This window comes from Pituophis catenifer, unplaced genomic scaffold (genome assembly GCF_029215685.1).
Source record: "Pituophis catenifer annectens isolate HBS135680 unplaced genomic scaffold, rPitCat1.0.hap2 SCAF_1, whole genome shotgun sequence".
Taxonomy (NCBI): domain Eukaryota; kingdom Metazoa; phylum Chordata; class Lepidosauria; order Squamata; family Colubridae; genus Pituophis; species Pituophis catenifer.
The window spans coordinates 32,409,220-32,430,299 of record NW_027256881.1 but is presented as its reverse complement, the minus strand read 5'-3'; the positions used below and the strand labels follow the sequence as shown (position 1 = coordinate 32,430,299).

Genomic DNA, 21,080 nt, shown 5'->3' with positions numbered 1-21,080 from the left:
GAACCAAATGCAACTTCTGAGAGACCTTCAAAGACAGACCCAGATAAGGAATGGAGGCCTGAACTCTGGGGTTTGACCAGAATCAGTGCACAACACGTGAGGCTGAAGTCCCCCAACATCAAAAGGCGGGAGGGGGTCTTTATCACCAGCCCAATAACCAGGTCAAAAAGCCAAGGGAGGGAGTCTGCTGGGAGGCAAATAGCCAGTATAATAACAGGACCTCCAGCTTCTCAACAGCCCAATTTAAAGCATTCTCACTCCATTACTGCTTTAAGAACAAAGGACGAATGCCACACCCTCAAGGTTAACATAGGATGTAATGTAGGTCCCAAGCTCCCCTCAAGGTTAATATAAAATATAATGTAGATCCTAATCTGGCAGATTTTTGATGGCATCAAGACCTTTGCCTAGCAATCTCATTTCAGAGACACTTGGCATTTATCAGTAGCACACAAAGGTCACATAAGCAGATACAGAACCACCACCAAATATTTGTGGTCAATTCTTAATCTTTGGACTGGCATTGTATTGATCCATTGTATGGATAGCACGACTATCTATATCATAAGTTTAAACAATTCAAACATTTTTCTTCTTTAAAAATTGAATTGTAACAATGAATATAAATAATAGTATTTTGATGTGTGGAAAAGTGAAAGTTTCACTTACACTATATTATTGGTAATAATTATTATTATAATAATTATATTATTAAATATAAAATAATAATTTTTGTTATTGTGAACAGTATGAGTTTTTTAAAAAGTATATTGTTTTAATAATTTAATATATTTATGTTTTATTCTTAATAGCATTTATTCTGTTGTTTAAAAACTAAATGGAAATTATTTTTAAAAAAACTCTTAAGAGGATAATCTGGAATCAATGTACCTATTTTACTTCTTATAATCATTTAAACATTTTAGACCCTTTGGAAATATTTCTTGAACACATTTTTTGACTAATAATACTTATGTCTGTAGAGCTTCAGGATCACAATTAAGGTCTCCATCTGCCTTTTCCTAGCAGCCTCTGGGCTCTAAGGGAACTATCTCAACGCGAGGCCATCAACTCTTTTTCTCGCCGTTAAGAAAACGGCCTATTCGTTTTCCTCCCGATGCTGCCAAGGAAGACCCACCTCTTCCATCCAACTAAACTCTCCTAGAAGCCAACTGTTGGTAACAACAAAGCGGAACTGTTAATCAGGAAGGGAGGGAAAACTAGTGGCCTTCGGGGGACCTGTGGGAAATGTAGTTTTCCTCCACACTTCCTTTCTCCCACTTCCGGTCTACTTAACATTTGGCTTAGAATACTGATGATTCTTCCGCGATTTACTAGGCGCCGCCGTTTAACCAAAACTACTACTCCCATCATGCTTTTCAATAATTTCGAAAGGAAATGAATCTTGGAGATTGTAGTCCTACGGTGTGGCGACGCATGGCCCCTCTTCCCTGTTTCAAGGCTCGGAAACCCCGTGCACAGCGGAACAGCCTCTCCTTTTGGCGTCGGCCATTCTGAGAGCGGGTGGTGGGTGAGCGCTTGGCCTACTTCGAATTTCTTTTTTTTCTCAGCTTTGGCGCTGAACGAAGCCTTGATTTTTCGCTGTTCTTTCCCCCTCTAGGTACAACCATCACTAGGCGCTCAACCGCCGCCATGCAGATCTTCGTGAAGACCTTGACGGGGAAAACCATAACCCTCGAGGTGAGGAAGGCAGAGTGGTTAGTCTGTGGACCTCTAACCGGTGCCGGTTTCCTTCCCCTTTCAACCTGTCTGTTCCTCTCTTTTGGGGTGGAGATGGGCATTTTGGTCGCGGGATTGTTAGATTGAGTAAAAATGGTGCCTCGCTGCAGAATGGAAGTTAGAAGCCTCTTCCTCGTGGGCGTTAAAGCGAGGAAATGAGCGGAGAGAATTGATATTTTCGTCAATGGAATAATGCTACAAAGAAGTAAATCAATAGGAAGACTATAATTTTTGCAGAGGTTTAAAGGATTAAGGCAAAGATGGCATTGGTTAGAAAATTGGAGGTCTATGCAGGAAATCCAGAAGATGGAGCGTTTGCAGTTTTTAAATTTCTGCTCCGTTTTTTTCAGGCACAAAAGTCCCGAAGTAATTGAAGATATGATTTAGTGCTGTTTCTAGTGTGTAGGTAAAGTGGGTCAGAATAAGAAGTTATATCCCATAGTGGCCAAGCCACAGGAAGACATGAGGTCAAACAGTTTCCTTTTCTGTAGTGCAAATTAATTTAATCAAATGAACTTTTGTTCCTTGTGTATTGTAGAAAAAGCTTTACCTGCTTTTTGCCGGGAGATTAAAAATACCGAAACAATTAAAGCTTTGAAATGGGATAAATTGCTAGAATGGGATATTTGACATGTTCTCAATTACTACTTTTACACCCAATATCCTTTGCTACCCATATGAATCTCTTACTATTTTGTTAACATATTTTGGGATGTTTTAAGATTTATGCTATTCCTATCTTTTTTACATACTTGATGATATTGATGCTGTGAAACTAACTCACCCTGAAGGAAACTTTGTTTTGAAAGGTAGCGGATAGTATTTTAAATTACAAAAATAAATATTAGGAATATACTATTTCTGTAATATTTACCTGTTTCCATGTCCGTTTAATTGCTTTTGCTTTTCCTCGACTTCTGTGCATATGATAGGTAATTTGAGCATGTTAAAGTATTGGTCATTTTCAACAAAAAAGTAAAATTCCAAACATAAGGATATAAGTATGGTTTAAATTGAATTTTAGACATGATAACCCTTTGGTAGAATTGAAATTATAATGCCAAGGGCAACAGGTACTACAAGAAGTGCTTTTAAGCTGAAATAGTAAAACATTTTATAGTTAATAGACCTGTTTAACTTGGCCCTATTTTACTAAGCATATGAAGCCAGAATTGAGAAATCAGCAATAGCTGTAAGTATTAGAAAATGAAGAAGCTAAAATGCAGTAGAATTCAACACATAAACATCTGCAACACAATACCCCAAACAAAACAATTGTTGGTAAAAATCTGGACAGTGGACATGCAATACCTGGAGACAGCAGAATAGAAGAGAATGAACTGGAGAAAGTCACAAAATACAAACAACTTCAAATGGAAGTAGAACAATTGTGATGACAGCAATTATGGTAATTATAGTAATAGACACCTTGAGTGCAATTTCAAGACATATGGAGTGCTTTTTGAACATTAGCATTGACAAAATCACTATCAATTGCAAAAGGGCAATTTTACTTGGAACAACTTACATACTTAGGAACAGCTTATATACTATGATACTTTTTAACACCATGAAACATCTGACTGTCCCGGGTCCTTGGGAAGGGATTAATAGACAAAACTGCCAAATCTACTCTAAACATCTGGGTGACTGAGCAACCATCTATAATATGTATAATATGTATCTATAGCTAGTTTGACTCTATAAGCCTTTAAGTGCAATTTAAAACTTTTACAACAGGTTGAACCATCTGATACTATAGAAAATGTCAAAGCCAAGATCCAGGATAAAGAAGGTTGGTGTACTATAATTTATTATGAGATTTGGAAATGTGTCCTAAATTACTCTGGGCCGCTTACATCACAAGTAGGAAACAATGGAAACAATAACTCTTAAATTTGTAAAATTACACTGGATAAACTTCTTTTATGCTGCAATCCTAAATTTTACGATAATAGATCTGTCCGTGAAATGGAAAAATATTTTATTTTGAACTCAGAACAAACCACTGCATTCCAAGTTCTACTTCGTTGTTTCAAATTAGCCATGATTCAGTAGAAACAACCTAGAATACTTTGGTTTTCTGGGTTTAGATCAGATGAAAGCCTTATCCTATAGGCCAGTGATGGCGAACCTTTTTGGCACCGAGTGAACCCGGAAGAAGAGCTGCCCAGGGTGCATGCACGCACCTGAAAATGAACTTCTAGTTTCTGGTGCGCACATGCACGCTGGCCAGTTAGTTTTCTGGGTTTCTGGTGTGCATGTGCATGCGCACGCAGGAAAACAGAAAACCAGCTCTTCCAGTTTTCGGAACGCAAAAGGGCCAGCTGATCATTGCACGCGCATGCACGCCAGAAACCTGCAAGAGGACCCAGATGTGGCTCCACATGCCAGTTTGTGCATGCATGCCATAGGTTTGCCATCACAGCTAGGCAAATTGGGCAAGGCTGATGCAAATAATTGTTCTGTTTCCTTAGGGGCTATCAGAATGGCATCTCACTGGATTGCCTGCCTGCCAGTTTTCCTCCCTTTCTTAGCCATCACTGCCAGTGTTTAAATTGGCATATCACACCTGTCCACCTGTTTCCTGATTTTCCCAGAGTCTGTCCCTCCTTCCCATAGCCACTGCATTTGTCTCACTGATCTTTCTCTCCAGCATCTTTCCTTCCTTCCTTTATACACCCTCCCATGTATATTAAAAGCATATTGTTGAGCAACTCTTAACAGTTTGATGCCTTCCAGCCATAATAGACTCAACTCTCATCAGCCACCAGCCAGATGGCCCAATTTGGTGATTTCACACATATAAGAGGATTCTAGTCAAGATAATTATGGAAGGCAGTACTGTACCTAAAATCTGGCAGTAATTATTTTCTATCACTTGAAAAAAAGGAAAAGATACAGCAATCATATTGTGACTGTATAAATGAATTAAATGCAGATTAGGTAATTATTAGAATAGGAGATACAGCTGGAGGGCTGCTTTTATTCAGATCTCAGTCTACGGATCCAGCCATCACTGGATGAATGGGATTTTCTTCCAGATATATGTCACGTTTAATATGGAGTGTTCCTTTGTGTTTAAAGAGGGGGGGATCTTTCCATGCATAAAACAGAAAGCTGATTTTTCTTCCCATGTGAATATTGTGTATGCTGTAATCTTTAACATATCATGGTTTTAAACTAGCATATGATAATACAATGCAGGAAGTATCACCTTTAAATATTTTTCTGTTGCTAAATATTTTAAATCTAATTTTGCTAAAAATATATACTTATTTTTTCTTTGTTAAAAAATAAAATAACTCAAAAAAGAATTATCAGCAAACAGCACATAAAATTAATATTTAAGTTATTTGACCAACATATTCAATAGTCCTGAGAAATTTATTCATAAAATGCATATGATGATGCAATTCATAAAAGTATTTTGGCTCTTTATATTATTTAATATATCCTATTGTGTTCACTTTTCCAAATGTATTATTTACTATAATTTATTTAATCATATGTCAGTATGGTTGCAGTACAAAGCAGATGTCAATCTGGTTGCTACTGGCAGGATAATGTGTATTTTGATACATTTCTTAAATTAGGCTTGGGAAATATTGAATATATAATTGTATTTCTTTTACAAATTGTTTAGTATGACTGTTACTAATTACTTCTTGTTCCAAAGAATTTTAAGACAATCCCAAAAAATGTTTCTTTTATCCAGAGCAGGGTTGTCAAACTCACGGCCCATGGGCCAGATGCGCATGTGCTGACTAGACCCACGCCCGGTTTAGCGAAGGGGGAAAAAGTCATGATATGTCATGTGACGACATGAGTTTGACACCCTTGATCCAGAGACTTAGTAATTTGGGGAATATTCTGTAAATAAACTTGTACCAAGTTGTTTAGAGCCTGTAAGTAATTCTAACTTCTGTTGAGTCTTCTCCTAATTCTCGTTCCAGCAAATGATTTATAATATAATGGCTCATTAGAAGAGAATATACTGTTTGTAGCTCAGGGTTGAATTGTAGAGTCCTTGATGCTCTCTAAGCTTGGTTGTTTGCCTGCAGACATATCAGTGCCAAACTAGTTAGCATTATCAGTGCTAGTAAATGCAGGGTTAGCGCTCTGTTTAGATACAGTAGCTTACTCTGACAGTATTGGGGGTGTGGTTTTCTCCTTGGTTATAGATTACTTATGCTGCCTTTGCTTACTTTATAGGTAATTCAAGGTGGTGAATGTACACAACAACCCTGTGAGATCCTTGATTAGGATGTTGTTGTTCTGCTTGATTCTTGTCTAGTGTTAATCCCTGCTTATTTGGGAACAAACTCACACTCACTAGCAGTAATGATGTTCCCTAGTTAGGTTATGAAATCTCTTCAAGCAAACAACCACGTTTAGAGAACATCAAGAACTACATAAAAGCCTGTTTAATGCACTTGTATGTTTCAAATTTAAAAGGGCCAATTAAGATTAATAAAAGCTTTATAGTTATTGAGAAGTTTCTCAATATATATTTGATATATTTAATGTGATATTTTATAATCTGATAGTATTTGAAACGTATCTGCCCTTCCCAAAGTAGAACTGATAGGATTAACAGTGAAATAAATGAATTGAGAATAATTGCTTAAAAACACAACAAAAACCTTTACTTTTTTCCCAACAAGGAATTCCTCCTGACCAACAGCGTTTAATTTTTGCTGGCAAACAATTGGAGGATGGGCGTACTCTGTCTGATTATAACATCCAAAAGGTATTTTAATGTTTGAAACCTTTTAATACAATAATTTCATAATATACAATAGACAAATGGTGAACATCACCTTCCATCTTCTTGTGGCAATAGTTACATATTGTGTGTGAATAGGTCCTGATTCTACTAAAGATATCTTTTCTGGTCAGCACAATTTGCTCTAGATGAGTTCATTTGCCATCAGTTCCCCATATATATTGCTGACTTGAGTATTGCTAAATCCACAAGTTGTAAATTTATCTTTTAGCAAATAGAAGGTTATCTTTGCAGGAATGAGATTTGAAAGGCATAATTATGTATTACAATTACTGTTTTTTCTGCAGCATCTGTAGTAAGTAGGCAATGGTTTCTGGTTTCCAGGAGTTTTAATAACCTATGCACCACCATAACTTCATTTTCAAGTTATAACAAACACATAGCTAGATTTTCTTCGTAACAATCTGTCCCTTATTCGATCCTCTGTTTTCCATGGTGTACCAATCATCACTGAAACTTAAGTCCATCCATTTTACTACTATTCATCCTTTTACTCCTCCCAGCTTTTTCAGCATTAGAGTCTTTTCCAAAGAGCCAAGTCTTCTCATAATGTCCAAAGTTTTAATAGAAGACAAAATTAATTACTTTCCTTTAAATTATTAAATTATCTCTTAGTGCATGATTTACAATGCAGTAGGCAAGAGCCAGATTTTGCATTTGGTTCAAAGTTACTTTGGATTTTAATAAACACGGTTTTATAAGTCCCAAATTTGTCTATTTTATTGGCATTAGTATTTAAGGACCAGTTATGTTATGCTGATTTTTCAAGTATGCTGGTTTTTTTAAGGATAAGGCAAGCATACTATTTCAGAATAGCTGCATAGTGAGCTGAATGTCTTGACCAAGTTTCATGACTGCATAGAAAAGTATCTGCTGATTTCCTTGTCTAATTCTGTGATTTTTGCTGCATCACAGAAATGCTCAAATCTGGATGTTTTTTAACCTTAAAAATATTGTTTTCTTTAAAAAAAAATCCAAAACTCAGGAGTCAACACTTCATCTTGTGCTGAGACTTCGTGGTGGGGCAAAGAAAAGAAAGAAGAAGTCTTACACCACTCCTAAGAAGAACAAACACAAGAGAAAGAAGGTGAAACTTGCGGTCCTTAAATACTACAAGGTAAAATCAGCTTCACTGTTGTGACTTGAATTCAGGAGAAAGCTGGTAGTAATAAGCTGCAGATTCTCAGAAAAAAATAAGATTTTTTTAGCCTGCCTTGATAATATATCAAGGTGATATATAAACATGTATATGTATATTGTGTGTATATATATCTAAATAATCTTAATATATATAATTTATACAGTTTTTTTAGAGAGTCAGTTTTATATAGTTAAGATATCAGGTTAGAAAGCAGGAGACCATGAATTCTAATTCCATGTTAGGTGCAAAACCATCTGGGTGACTGAGCTTGTCATTTTCTCTTAGTCCTATAGAAAGGAAGCAATGGTAACCATTTGATAACATTTGAATCACACACAATTGAACAGAAAGAAAAAAGTACAGGTTTTATGTCTAATACCGTGTTTTCCCGAAAATAAGACCCTGTCTTATATTTTTTTGAACCCTGAAATAAGCGCTTGGCCTTATTGCCATGAGCTTAAAAGCCTGATTGGGCTTATTATCAGGGGATGTCTTATTTTGACATTCAATATAAATTATTGCTGGTTGTTTATTTTGCTAGAAAGCCATTTTCCTTCAGGTGACAAATGCAATGTTTTCTGTTTGCAGAACTAGAACTATTGGAAGCTACTACTAAACAATCAACAGTACTAGTTCAAATGTTTAAATTGTTTATACTAATTATTAATAATTTATCCTACAGCTTTATTTCAAAACTCTAGATTTACAGCAATATAAAATTCAAAAGATAAAACAATAGAAGATATCTTCTATTTGCTGCCTTCACTTGAGAACCACATAAGTGAAACTTCTGTCAACATAGGCCAAAATCAAGCTTTTGGCAGTTCCTATGTCAGGTTCATAGGCGGAGTGGCAGTCTCACAGATATAAACCCAAATTGCTAGCCCTTTCAACTCTTTTTGATAGCTAATGCTGGTATGATCATTTATAATCTTGTATTTTATACCAGTCAGCAGCCTGCATACTGCATCATTTACGGTTTCCATCTACTACTTAACGGTAGTTGCATGTATAGAACATTGCATTAATTTAGACCACAGGTGTCAAACTGGTGGCCCACAGGCCAGATGTATCACACATAGGTCATGCCCACCCCAGCTCCGCAAAGGGGAAAAACATTGCAATATGTCACGTGACTGCAACGTGACGCCACAAGTTTGAAACCTGTGGTTTAGACATACAAAGTCTGATCAGCTGGGGAAAGATTGCTGCAGTTACTGAATGTTCCAAAAAAATATAGCAGACTGTCTTGGCCTCTACTTTTTACTCTCCTCTTACTCAAAAATGGGTAGCTCTATTCAAGTCTTCCTTTCCATCTTGTAGAGTCCTGAATATTTCTAAAGGCAGTTGTTCCAAAAACTTTTTATGTTCTAATTATAATTTTATAGATAAACCTGCTTTTGATGCAGTACTGCACTGTTTACTGAGGATTTCTTCTTACAGGTGGATGAGAATGGCAAAATCAGCCGTTTACGCCGTGAGTGTCCCTCTGAAGAATGTGGGGCCGGAGTGTTCATGGCTAGCCACTTTGATAGACATTATTGTGGCAAGTGCTGCTTGACATACTGCTTCAACAAACCAGAAGACAAGTGAATATGTCTGTTTTAATAAAAACCTTTAAACATTGCTGTGTTTACTTCTCATAATTGCAAAAATGTATAAAGCAGGGATTTATAAAAAAAATTTAAAGTGTGTTTCTATTGTAGGGACATGATATGCTCATAAGTGAAAAACAGAGTGGGGAGGACATTATTTTGCATAAAGTTACCTGCCAACTGTAACTCAGACAAAGCCATACTTGAATTTAAAGATTCTATAGTTCCAATTACTTTTTTAAAAATTATAGCACTAGAACAACTTTTTCAAAAGCTGAGGGTTGCCTGTTTTGGTAGTAGTTTTAGTTCCTTTTGCAGAAGTTGCGTTAGCAGATTTCTGTCCTTTTACCTACTATCATAAATCTATAGTGGGTCCCCAACTGTGGGCTGCGGCCCACTACCATGCTGTGGCCTATTGGCCGCTGGGTCGTGTGAGTGACTAGCCAGTATGTGTACATGCACACCCCACTCTTGCTATGAGCATTGGGGGCCCATTCACACTCATGCATGGACACATAAAGTCACCTGCCCCCCTCAACTGCCAACCAGAAAGGTTGGGGAATTCTGTTCTATAGTACATATTAGGAAAATGGGAAGGGTATCTTGTATTTTTAGCATACATTTATGCTATCATGGCTGCAAAACTATTCCAGAAATACTGAATTACTATTTGTTTATAGCATTATTGTACCATAACTGATTATCAGTATGTTTTCCTTATTCATTTCCATGCAATGTTGTTATAAAAAAGCACAATTACCTAAAAATTACCTACAACTCTAATTTTATGTAAGGCTGATTGGCCCGCAAAAGCAGTTTGCAGCTCCAAGTTGGAAAACTATGTTGAACATTATAGTGTGTGAGATGACAGTCACCCTCATGTTTCAAACTATTCAAGAATGGTTTGGGTGTGGTAGGTTCTGTAATTTAAACATACAAAGGTGTTTGACCCAATAGCTGTTGGTTTGAGTGCTACAGGGAATACAGAATTTTGATAGCAAAATACCTCATCTAAAATTTTTAATAATGACTGAAAAACAACAATTGCAGTTAACAATTGTAACTAATGTAATGTTTTGGTTTTCCTTGTAGTGAACACTTAGGTTTTAAAATGTTATTTCATAACAAAATTATACATTTCCTGAAAGGGCAGACTTTTCTATTTTCTGTAGCCAATTTTATATTAGAAACAGAATATGTTCCTGTTAATTGTACAGTGCAAGACACTATCCCAAAGATTCTATAGTCTGATACTGAATGAAGATTCAAATTTTCTTGCCTTACATATTTAAGTCAGCCTGATTTAAAATCCTGGGTTCCAAGAAATTATCTGCTTTACTTCCTTTGGGCTGAAGCAAACAATTTCATCTCCAACTTCAAACTTCAGATTATTATTCAAACTAAGTCCACAATCCATGCCAGTCTTTGCGATAGCAATATCTTCCTTATGGTGCTTCAGGGATGATAAGCATCCTAAATCAAACAAATGAGTAAAATTTCAGTCTAAGTAATATAATAGTGCATAATTTATTAGAAATGTCAGTAAATTAGGAATTGGTAATGCTAGAAGGATGGCTCTTTATACATAGCATTCATACAGAATTGCACATATTTATACTTAAATAATCCAGACATAAGTGTATGAAGGAAATGTAGCAGAAATATTAATCAGAAGCAACACCTTCAACAAATTAAAAAACATTTCAACAAAGTAGAATCTGAGTAACCAACATAAACCTAGTTAGATATGCACTTTACCTACCTGTCCAAATACATTCTCCATTGCGAATTAGTTTAAAGTTCATTTTTTTGTTTAGTTGTCCTTTCTGTACTCTGCAGCCAGCCACTGGAACTTTATGTTTTCCTACATCAACCTCAAAGGTGGCTAAAACGGCAGCTTCTCCTGAAATAAGGGGAACATGAGAATCATGGTTAAAATGTAGACTCTTAAAATCCACATAAACATGGCTCACTTGGCCTCTTGGGTTAAAATCTGCCACCACCCCAATTTTACTTTTTAGTTATATCACATAGCAAAACTTTAATTGGTTTGCACAATTTGTTTTTGTTTTTCAAGGAAAAGAACTGTAGAATTTTTTAAAAGTCTGGGAACATAGAACGTTACTTGCTGCTAGATTTCAACTATTATGCAGCTTGATTATTATTTTCTCCACAGTAGGTCTAGAAAAACAAACACCTGCAACTTTCTGTGATTTATTTCCTCTAGTGCAGTAATCAAGAATAATCTTAATTTTTTATTTCTTTCACAAATATCAGTACTCTAGCAGTACCGGTATAATAACTGTCCGGATCCTAGAAGGCAGCCTAAGTTTGAATTCTATAAGTAGCAGACAACTGGAAGCTACTAGCACAGCAAAGTTTATGAAGCCCAGATTTCTGTCCCCTCCCAGTTATCAACTAGATAACTTCCAGAAACTTCTGGAATATTTGAGATACCTATCACATCCTCCTCTATACCAAGAGGCAAAGTGTTGCTGAGCTCTTCCTGTAAATCCTCCACAAGCCGGTAGATGATATTGTGTATTTTCACTTTTACTTTCTTTTTAGCAGCCATCTGCTGAATAGATTTATGTGCTTTTACATTGAACCCATAGATGATACCTGTCAAATGAATAAGAGAACAAATATGAAGTACTGTTGCTTCTCTTTTATTAACTTCAGAATGTATCAAGTACCCCAAGACAAAGGTGCAAGAAAGGTTTTTACCTCCCAAAGCTAAACTTTAAAATCCAAGCAAATTCCTTTATGCCTATTTGTATATTCTTTCAAACTATACAATTTACTCTATTTTTTTTTAAGAGTGGGAAATATGCTTCGGTTGCTGAGAGATTTACTGACAGGTTCTGGGGTTTTACCAAGTGCTGTACTCTGAGACACGATTCAGACATCATGCATTGTAATGCCAATATGCTTAACTATTTTGTTGAAAAAGGAAGAATTTGCTGGATTAATACAATACAATTCATTCACTCTAGTAAGCCTCAAAGCAGCAAAATTTGAACTTGAGCAGTAAGCCTGTACATTCCCACTGAAAAATTGGATTTGTACACTCCCAATTTTTTGGCAGCTAGGAAGATAACAGATATAGTTGCAAATTAATTAGAGTTCATGGTTAAAATAAACTTTGGAAAGTTCAACATCCCAAAGTTTGAAATAGATTTTATTTATAACTGACTGGTTTATTTCAAATTCTTATTTCTGAATAATACGTAACCAGCCAAATTTCATGGAAATGAATTAAAACTGCAATAGTTCTGGCTTTTTAGACAATTAGGGAAGTACATAAATTCATCATCCAATGAAGATTAGGGCCCTAAATGGAACAGGAGATGCTAGAGATTGAAACTGGCTTTAGAAACAGTCAAGGAGCACAATCCTTATTGCTAATGAACACTGGATAATTAAGAAAGCCAAGGAATACAAACAAAATATGTGCTTCCTTGACTCAGAAGGGACTCTTGATTTCACTGATTATGTCAAGATGTGGAATGTGCGTAGGAAAATAGAATCCCAGAACATCTCATTATTCTCATGCAATATCTATACACAGTACAGGTCAGAAAGCCAGAGTATAGACAGAATTTAGCAAAACAGGCAAAGGATTGAGACATATATTCTCCCTTTTCTCCCTTTATTCAACCTAAAGATGGAACATGTATACAGGTAATCCTGTCAATTATATTCATAACCTGAGGATTCATTAATAGGATTGCGTTGAATGTAATCCCTCTCTGCTTTACCCAATGCATTCACTAATTGAATTCACAGGTCATTAAATGTACATGAGGTATCTCAGGGTGGGGAAGATTATGGAGGCCTAGTGCTTCCAACCATCCAACACCTCTCCCGACCTATTGAGAGATCACATTCTTTCCCCCACCCCCATCCTGCCCTGCTGGGTTACTTACCTTTCAAAGATCTCAATGATCAAGCAAGATGTCTCCTCTCCACCCTCTCTGCTGTGGTTTCTTTGTCTGCTCCCAGTTCTCCAAAAGGCTGCTCAGCTTGGCTGCCTGTGCAGGATACCCAATCTGCTTTTGGAGCACTGGGTAGCCTCGGTGAGTCTTGCTCCCCAAAGGCTTCTTTTTGCGCGAAAAGCTTTTGCAAAGAGATGGAAGGCTTAGGGGGAGTGATCTCGCGCTGCATGAAGCCTTCTGTCCCTTTGCAAAAGCTTTTGGTGCGGAGAACAGAAGCCCTTGATGCACAATCTCACTCCTTTAGACTCACCAAGGCTGCCTGGTGCTCCAAAAGCTAATTTGAGTGTCCTGCGCAGGCAGCCTCGTCAGCCAAGCTGAGCAGGGCGTACTCATCCGGCTCTGCTTCTGCTCTCATCATTCCGCTTTTTGGAACGCCGGGAGCAAGCAAAGAAACCGCGCTGCTATGCAAACCCTGCAGCAGATAAGCTGGACAGGAGATGGCTCATTTGAGGAGAGAGAAGGAGCGGTCAGCCTGTTCTGGAACTCTGGATCTTTGAAAGGTAAATGAGCGATCAATCAGTCATGGGATGAGGAGGAGCTGGTGAGCTAGCATACCAGGGCCAGCGCCTGTTAGGTCCCTGTGTGGGATGGGAATAGGCAGGAAGAATGTTGCAGTGTCACTGCAGGTCATAAGGGTGATTGATTGCCATGGTGTTGCAACATTCATAACTTCAGGACTGTGTTGTAAGTACTTTTGGGGGGGAGGGAATGTCGTAAATTTGAACCATCGCTAAGTGAACTGTTATAACTTGAGGACTACCTGTATAGAGAGGGGAGAAGCTGGATTGGAAGATGAGTTCAGTTTAAAGATAGAGGAATAAATAAAATAATTTATGCTATGCTGTTAATACTAGTCTGATAACTGGAAATTCTAGTAATTAAAGTTAAGTAGACAGTAAAAACGGGACTAAGATTAACTACAAGGCCAAACTAATGACAACAGTTATATCAAGCAGCTTTACAAATGACAATGAACCTATTGAAATAATGGATAGTTTTTGCCTTTTGTGATCAAGGACCACAGTTAAGAAATATGTTTTGATTAGCACTTGGTACTGTAGCCATGAAGGCCTTAGAAAAAGTATTCCGAGACGGATGTTTCTGTACCTACCAAGGTCAGAATCATGTAAGCTGTGGTAGTCCCTGTGGCACTGAAAATTGGACTTTGAAGAAACAAGACAGAGTACTGATATTTTTAAACTTTGGTATTGAAGAAGGCTTCTGAAAATACTATGGATGGCCAAGAAAAAGAACAAATCGATATAAAACAACCCAAAGTTCTCACTTGAGGCATAAATAATTAAGTTCAAATTATCTTACTTTGGACACATTACACAAGACCTAACTCTCTGGAGAAGTCTAGAAAGTTGGAATAGGTGGAAGAAAAGTGAAGAAGACGACAAACACCGACAAAATAAATTGCCTTAATTAAAAAAGTGCTATATGCACTGTTGGAAGATCTGAAAGAACAGGTTAGGAACAATATTCCTGCAGAAAATCTATGTGGCCACTAAGAGTCACTACTGACGTGATGGCACCTGATCCATCCATCCATCCAAACAGTCCATAGTTCATTTATTTTTTCAGGTACATTACTTTGTTAAACTGTTCCATAATGTTAAGTGTGAGGGATCATATATTCTTTCCATCTTACTTCCACAGTCCTTATAGTTAGACGTTTTGCTTTATTTGTACACTGAATTTACAAATTACGAAGTTGCAGAAAATACACAAAACTTTGAGGAAGCCCAATTTCAAATGTGATATTATATAAATCTCTATTTTCTACATCATATACGAAAATTGTATATGAACACTGGTATTGTGAATTGCTTATGCTACGCTCAGAAATTGATATGGAACATTATTTCAGTTTCTTGAAAAGGAGCCTTATGTACCACCCTATAATTAATATAGTTATTAATATAATTAACATCAGATGTGTATATAATTGCAATAAAATTGACACCAAATTTTAAGGGGTGGAGGAGTAGGAAAGTGCACATCAGTGATGGGTGCCCGGGGTTGGACTGGTTCGCAAGAACTGGTAGTAAAACCGCTGGGAGGCTCCGCCCACTGACCTGGACGTCATCAAAGTTGATCTGCGCAAGTGCAAAAACTTCTGTGCATGCGCAGAAGAGCACGCGGGTGCGATGCGAACCAGTAGTAAAGGTAAGTAGAACCCATCCCGGTGCACATAGTAACTGCAAGCCACTCTGTGCATTTATATCTAACTACCTAATTTACTTAATTAAATTAAAGAACAAGCCATTAGTTCTAATTAGTCCAACAAATAGATAACCTCAGATCACAGCTCTTTACCTTTAAAAGATTCTGCTAGATTTATGTCATTTTCAGTAATATCTCCAATTCCACAATGAATCACATCTAATATACATTCTTCATCAGCATCATAGGTTTTCAGAATATTCAAAATGGTTTCTACAGAGCCATCAACATCACCTTGGTGAAACAAGAAACCTATCGGTAGTTAATTTCAGTGGAAAGAAGAAAAATCATACTCCAGCAAGTCACATAACACAGGAACTTTATACTACTGCAGCGATGGCTAACCTTTTTGTCGTTGCGTGCCAAAAATGGAAAGCACCCGCACCCATAATGCAATGTGTGTGGGATCCCCCGCACTCCCCTTGCCCGGCACATGTGCACGTGCCTCCCGCCCGTGTGCACGTCTTCCACATGCGCTCCAGCACATGCGCGGTAGAGACCCGAAATCAGCTGGCTGGCGGGAAGTGTGCGCCCATGCACGGCCGAGGTGAGCTGGGGCAACTGCTCACGTGCCATCAGAGAGGGTGCTGTGTGCCACCTCTGGCACACGTGCCATAGGTTCACCATCATGGTACTATTGTGCTTATTTATTTATTTTTATTTAGGGAATTTATATTGCTGCCTATTCGCACATGGCGACTCAAGGCAGCTTACAGAATATAAAATCTCATATAAAAACAATAAAACTAATAAAAGAAGATAAAAAAATAAAACTTATAAATTCAGTGTGGGGGGATTCAGCAACCAAGGCATTATTTGTGTCAAACTCTGGCCCCCAGGCCTTGAGTTTGACACCCCTGGCCTAGATGGTTGCTGGGATTTAGGTTTAAAAACTCAAACAAGAGTGAAGAGCTGAGCACAAAAATAAGCAGTAGAAAAATGATTATACCTTTGATAACGAGAGGCAACATGTTTTGGTCACTTTGAATAACTTTTTCAGATTTCCTAGGCATGGACTCCTTTTGGCTCTTCTTTATTAAGTATACTCTCTGTCTCCAGCTCATGTTCATGAGACCCTCTCGCTTCTTCCTGTAGTCTTCCTGATGAGCCCTTTGCTTCTCTTCTATAATTTCTTGATCTTTCTTGATCTTTTCTTGCTGTTTCACATACAGTCTCCATTCAACAACTTCACGTGCCCTTTTCTTGGCAGAACGAAAGTAATTAACCAGTTAATTTGCCAACATAGCTTGGCTCCTATCATTGCTGTTACATAATACGCTCATGGCTCCCAGCCCTGAGTGTGCTCAGGGATGCCGGTGCCACCACATTCCTTTCAATGTGTATTCCCCATTGTGTGATTGCTTACTCTTTTGTAATTCCTTCCTCTACAATCTCTTTGCTCTACAAGGGGAGCAAAAATCAAGTGAAGCACACAACCACCCATACTGACTATAATAGCAATAGCACTTATATACCGCTTTACAGTGCTTTACAGCCCTCTCTAGGCGGTTTACAGAGTCGGCATATTGCCCCCAACAATTTGGGTCCTCATTTTACCCACCTCGGAAGGATGGAAGTTTGAGTCAACCTTGAGCCTGGTGAGACTCGATCTGCCAAGCTGCTGGCAGACGGTGAGCAGCAGAAGTAGTCTGCAGTACTGAACTCTAACCACTTCGCCACCACGGCTCTTAATGGTGATCTTATGACTGAGTGATGTTTCAAAGCTCACAAAGGTAGGCATTGATCATAACATTATTTTTTCAACACTGTGGTAACTTCAAACAATTACTGAACAAGGCAATCAATAAGCAAGGTCTACCTGTACTCCAAGATATCAAATTCTCATAAAAGTATAAAATTACATTGTAATTTTCTACCATTAGAATAATATCCAAATGTGCCTGACTGTTATCTTTGGAACTGGGAAAATGACTTTTATAGAATTCTATATTGCATATAGAACTTAGAATTTCTATACTATAATTTATATATGTAAAATTTCTATATTGTAATTTAAGCATCTTTTTCCATAGAGGCATGTTATTAGGTTATCCCCCAAAAGCTATAAATATATCCATAGACTATACCCAAATTAATTGACCCTCTTTTAATTTGAATTTTTTTTTAATCAAATTTATATTATCACCCATCTTGTAGAAAATGACTCTGAGCAGCGTACTGTACAACAATGAAAAAACACCATATTGGTATCTTTATTGTAACTCAACAAAGTGAGCACCTTCCAATAACAATAACATTAAAATGTCATTTCCCCTTACTACAGATTTTTTTTATCCAAACCAAGACATTACTACTGGTGAATAATCAGAAATTAAAACTGAATCAATATTATATTTCTCAACTAAATGAACCATCAACAAAGGTATTAAAATATTGGTCCAGTTTTGAGCAAGTGCCACATGGAGTAGATAAAAGTCTTTTCCTGCTTGAATTAAACTATTTCCATATGTTGAAAAAAACATGTTCCTTCTCCCTGGTATTTTACTTCTGCAGAACATTTTTGGTGCATCTTGGATGAAACTGGATAAACATGGAATAAAGACAACTTTAGGAACATTACACCTGAATACTAAAACAAGAAATGTACTTACCTCAGATTCAACTTCAAGGATTTCATCCCCTGCTGCAGGGACCTCCTTCCACCCCACGATCTCCGTGGGCAAACCAGGGGAAGCATTTTCCATGATTTTGCCATTCTCATCAAGTATCAGTCGCACTTTGGCCCAGGTTTCTCCAGCAACCAAAATGCAGCCCTTTCTCAGACTGCCTCTTTGGATAATGGCCGTGGTTACTGGACTGGGATCAGGTGGAAGGCAAGTAAAAAGAAGAATGACATTTGATTTGATATTCACAATTAATGGTATGTTTTAATGTCTAAGCCTCTTTATAGAACTTTATTATGTCAACATATCTGTATAATTTTTTCAGTTTAAAATCTAGTTTGACACAAATTTATAAAACAGATCAGAATAATGTATTTTTCACACAAACTATCTTTAGAAACATTTTGCCAATAATCAGAATGCTCAATAAGCATCTATGAATGCTTGGGAAGCCCAAGTAGGGCTTAAAGACTTTCTTGGAAATTAATATGATGTTAAATTCTGGTGCTTTGCTGCAGGCTGTCTTTCCATTCATTTTTTTCATTAATGTGTCTCCCCCAACCCCAATTCAGGTGTAGCAGGGAGCCCACGTATGTGATATAGATGGAATCCATGGGAATTGATCGCAATAGCTTTTAAATAAGGAAAATTTCACATTGACACATTATTGGAGTGCTGTGGGAGAGATTAAATCCAAGCAAACAGGTTTTCTAGAAGAAATCTCTTCTGTGTAAAATCACATGTTTTAAATTAGAAAGTTGAATTTAATTTACAAAAGGACAGTTTTTAAATTTTAATTTATTATGCATTGTTATTTAATTGCACTATTGGAAATTTTAGAGCAACTCCCAACCAAAGATGAAATGGAATGAAAAGATGCATGCTCACCCTTTTCCTTTATCTGTACGAGACTCTATTATAATACCTTCCACAAGGCCTGTGCTATCTGCCTTCAGTTCCATCACCTCAGCAAGAGTTACAATTGCCTCTTTTAAGTTCATCAAGTTATGGCTCTAGGTCAGAAAAGTCAAAAGTAATTCAGAAAAGGTAGGACTTAATAATCATTGTAAGTAATTCAGTATGCATAGAAGATTTACTGAAGATCTATTGCCTTAAAATCTAGGATATGCTGGAGGCTGACTCTAGCCTCTTTTATCGTATCTTCCAAGATCAATACCTAGGAATGAATAGCAAAATAAAGTATTTTCTTTTCCTCATTAGGAAGTTTTCCTGTTCAGTGCTGAGAAAGAACTGCTTTTCTCCAAACAGCTGGGTCCTAGAGTAAAGGTTCAGATGAAGGTTTTCCTCTCTTAAAAACTCTATCCAATGTTGTGTCATGTGATTCTTGAAGAATCAAATTTTTACTGCTAATAAACAATGTGATACAGATTTACCTTAGGGATGGCACTGAAACTGATTTGCATTACCTTTAACGCAGAGATAGGAACAGCCTGAACATCTCCTCCATAGTCTTCACAAACAATATCATGAGCCAGCAGTTGTTTCTTTACTTTTTCAGGATCAGCTTCAGGTTTGTCACACTTATTGATGGCAACAATGATTGGAACTGAGAGAGAAAAAAATGTGGAGGGACAACTTTCAGATTCATGTGTAATTTGTTCCAGGTGACTAACAAATCTTCAAATAGTAAGATATTCAGTAACAGTAATATGTCAATAGTAGTGCTTATTTCCTCCCTCAACTCCCCAAATGAAAACAAAATCCATGAATACCATTAGCATTTTTAGCATGTTGAAGGGATTCCACAGTTTGCTCCATCACACCATCATCGGCAGCTATCACCAGTACAACAATATCAGTGATATGTGTACCTCTTGCCCTCATGGCTGAAAAGGCAGCGTGGCCAGGAGTATCCAAGAATGTTGCCTTCTCCCCAGAAGGCAACTGCACTGCAAAAACAATTGGAAACATATACAGTATCTTCTGAATAAGAGTTTAATGCTTCTCATATCACTTTCACAGAACACACTGAACAGCTGCTTCCATGAGATTTGTAGCAATTCCTCATACAAGTAAAACTTTAAACAGAGAAATTGCCTAAAATTGACAGTCACTTTTCTATAGTCCATGTTCAGCTGTTAAATTTTTCTACAAAACAATGCTTTACTTGGGGCTTTACTCATGATAAGTTTATTTTCATTTCTCTATTATTTGCTAACTTTTGCCAAAGTGGCTTCCTCCAGTTATGTTGGACTACAATTTTCTCATATAACAATCAGCAAGATTGGAAATTAGAGGTGTCCAATGCACCTCTCTAAGTCCAATACACCACATAGAGAGGCTCCTACTCTATAATCTATAACTGATTCGGTAATGAAACTAGTTAGGATCCATTTTTTGACATCAGAAAATAGACAAGATAACATGTATTAAGTTGCTGTTAAGACCAGACTGAGAAACTTCATATGACTTAAGTAAGACTTGAAACTTGAGTTCTTGAGGCAACTTTGCTCCAAGGACAGGAGAGGTGACTTTTGTCATATTTCACACTTAGGTTCGGCAGTAAACCTCCATGTAGTTAAGCCAGAATTTAGCTTTAAGATGAAACTGGCAAAAAGCACCCAGGCATGACAGCTAAATTAGAATGTACTGCACGCAGGAATAGGAATACAAACCTCCTATACAACAGTTGATTGCTGATTGCACAGCAAAGAATTCAGGGACTTTACATATGATCCAGCTTTTAAACTGTCTTGCCTTTCTGAATTAACAGATATTTCACAGGTTACTAGTGGCCCTGGGAGGTCATTGAGATACATTAAAATAATGGCTTCTCTTGCCTGGCAAATTCTAGTTTTATCTCACTAATCTCATAGCACCTTAAATTTTGTTTTCTTTTCTACATGCCACCTTCCCTCCTTCCAGCTTGTATTTTGCTCACTTTCAGGTACATTATCTTCTTACAGTCCTTTTATTTGCTATGAATTTATGAGGTAACCTTGA

The 21,080-nt window shown here is 37.2% G+C and overlaps 2 protein-coding genes across 4 annotated transcripts in view; one reads left to right on the top strand and one right to left on the bottom strand.

Annotated features, from left to right (window-relative positions):
- The first annotated feature begins 1,429 nt into the window (after positions 1-1,429).
- RPS27A (ribosomal protein S27a) lies at positions 1,430-9,296 on the top strand. Of its 2 annotated transcripts, none has more exons than XM_070932238.1 (6): positions 1,430-1,531; positions 1,622-1,701; positions 3,481-3,535; positions 6,408-6,493; positions 7,515-7,646; positions 9,114-9,296. In XM_070932238.1, the coding sequence occupies exons 2-6, from the start codon at positions 1,654-1,656 to the stop codon at positions 9,261-9,263; spliced, it is 471 nt and encodes a 156-aa protein (XP_070788339.1). In that variant the 5' UTR covers positions 1,430-1,531; positions 1,622-1,653; the 3' UTR covers positions 9,264-9,296. The 2 variants fall into 2 exon arrangements, with proteins under 2 accessions (XP_070788339.1, XP_070788340.1); XM_070932239.1 differs by having other exon boundaries at positions 1,504-1,527.
- The window catches only part of MTIF2 (mitochondrial translational initiation factor 2), a 23,991-nt gene continuing 12,166 nt past the window's right edge, over positions 9,256-21,080 (bottom strand). For both annotated transcript variants that reach the window (XM_070932236.1, XM_070932237.1), the window contains exons 6-14: positions 19,850-20,026; positions 19,544-19,683; positions 19,005-19,129; positions 18,105-18,309; positions 16,442-16,694; positions 15,586-15,726; positions 11,723-11,887; positions 11,028-11,168; positions 9,256-10,738 (exon numbers count right to left, since the gene is read on the bottom strand). In XM_070932236.1, the coding sequence (XP_070788337.1) occupies positions 10,569-10,738; positions 11,028-11,168; positions 11,723-11,887; positions 15,586-15,726; positions 16,442-16,694; positions 18,105-18,309; positions 19,005-19,129; positions 19,544-19,683; positions 19,850-20,026 (1,517 nt within the window). In that variant the 3' untranslated portion in view covers positions 9,256-10,568. The remainder of the gene's footprint in view (positions 10,739-11,027; positions 11,169-11,722; positions 11,888-15,585; positions 15,727-16,441; positions 16,695-18,104; positions 18,310-19,004; positions 19,130-19,543; positions 19,684-19,849; positions 20,027-21,080) is intronic.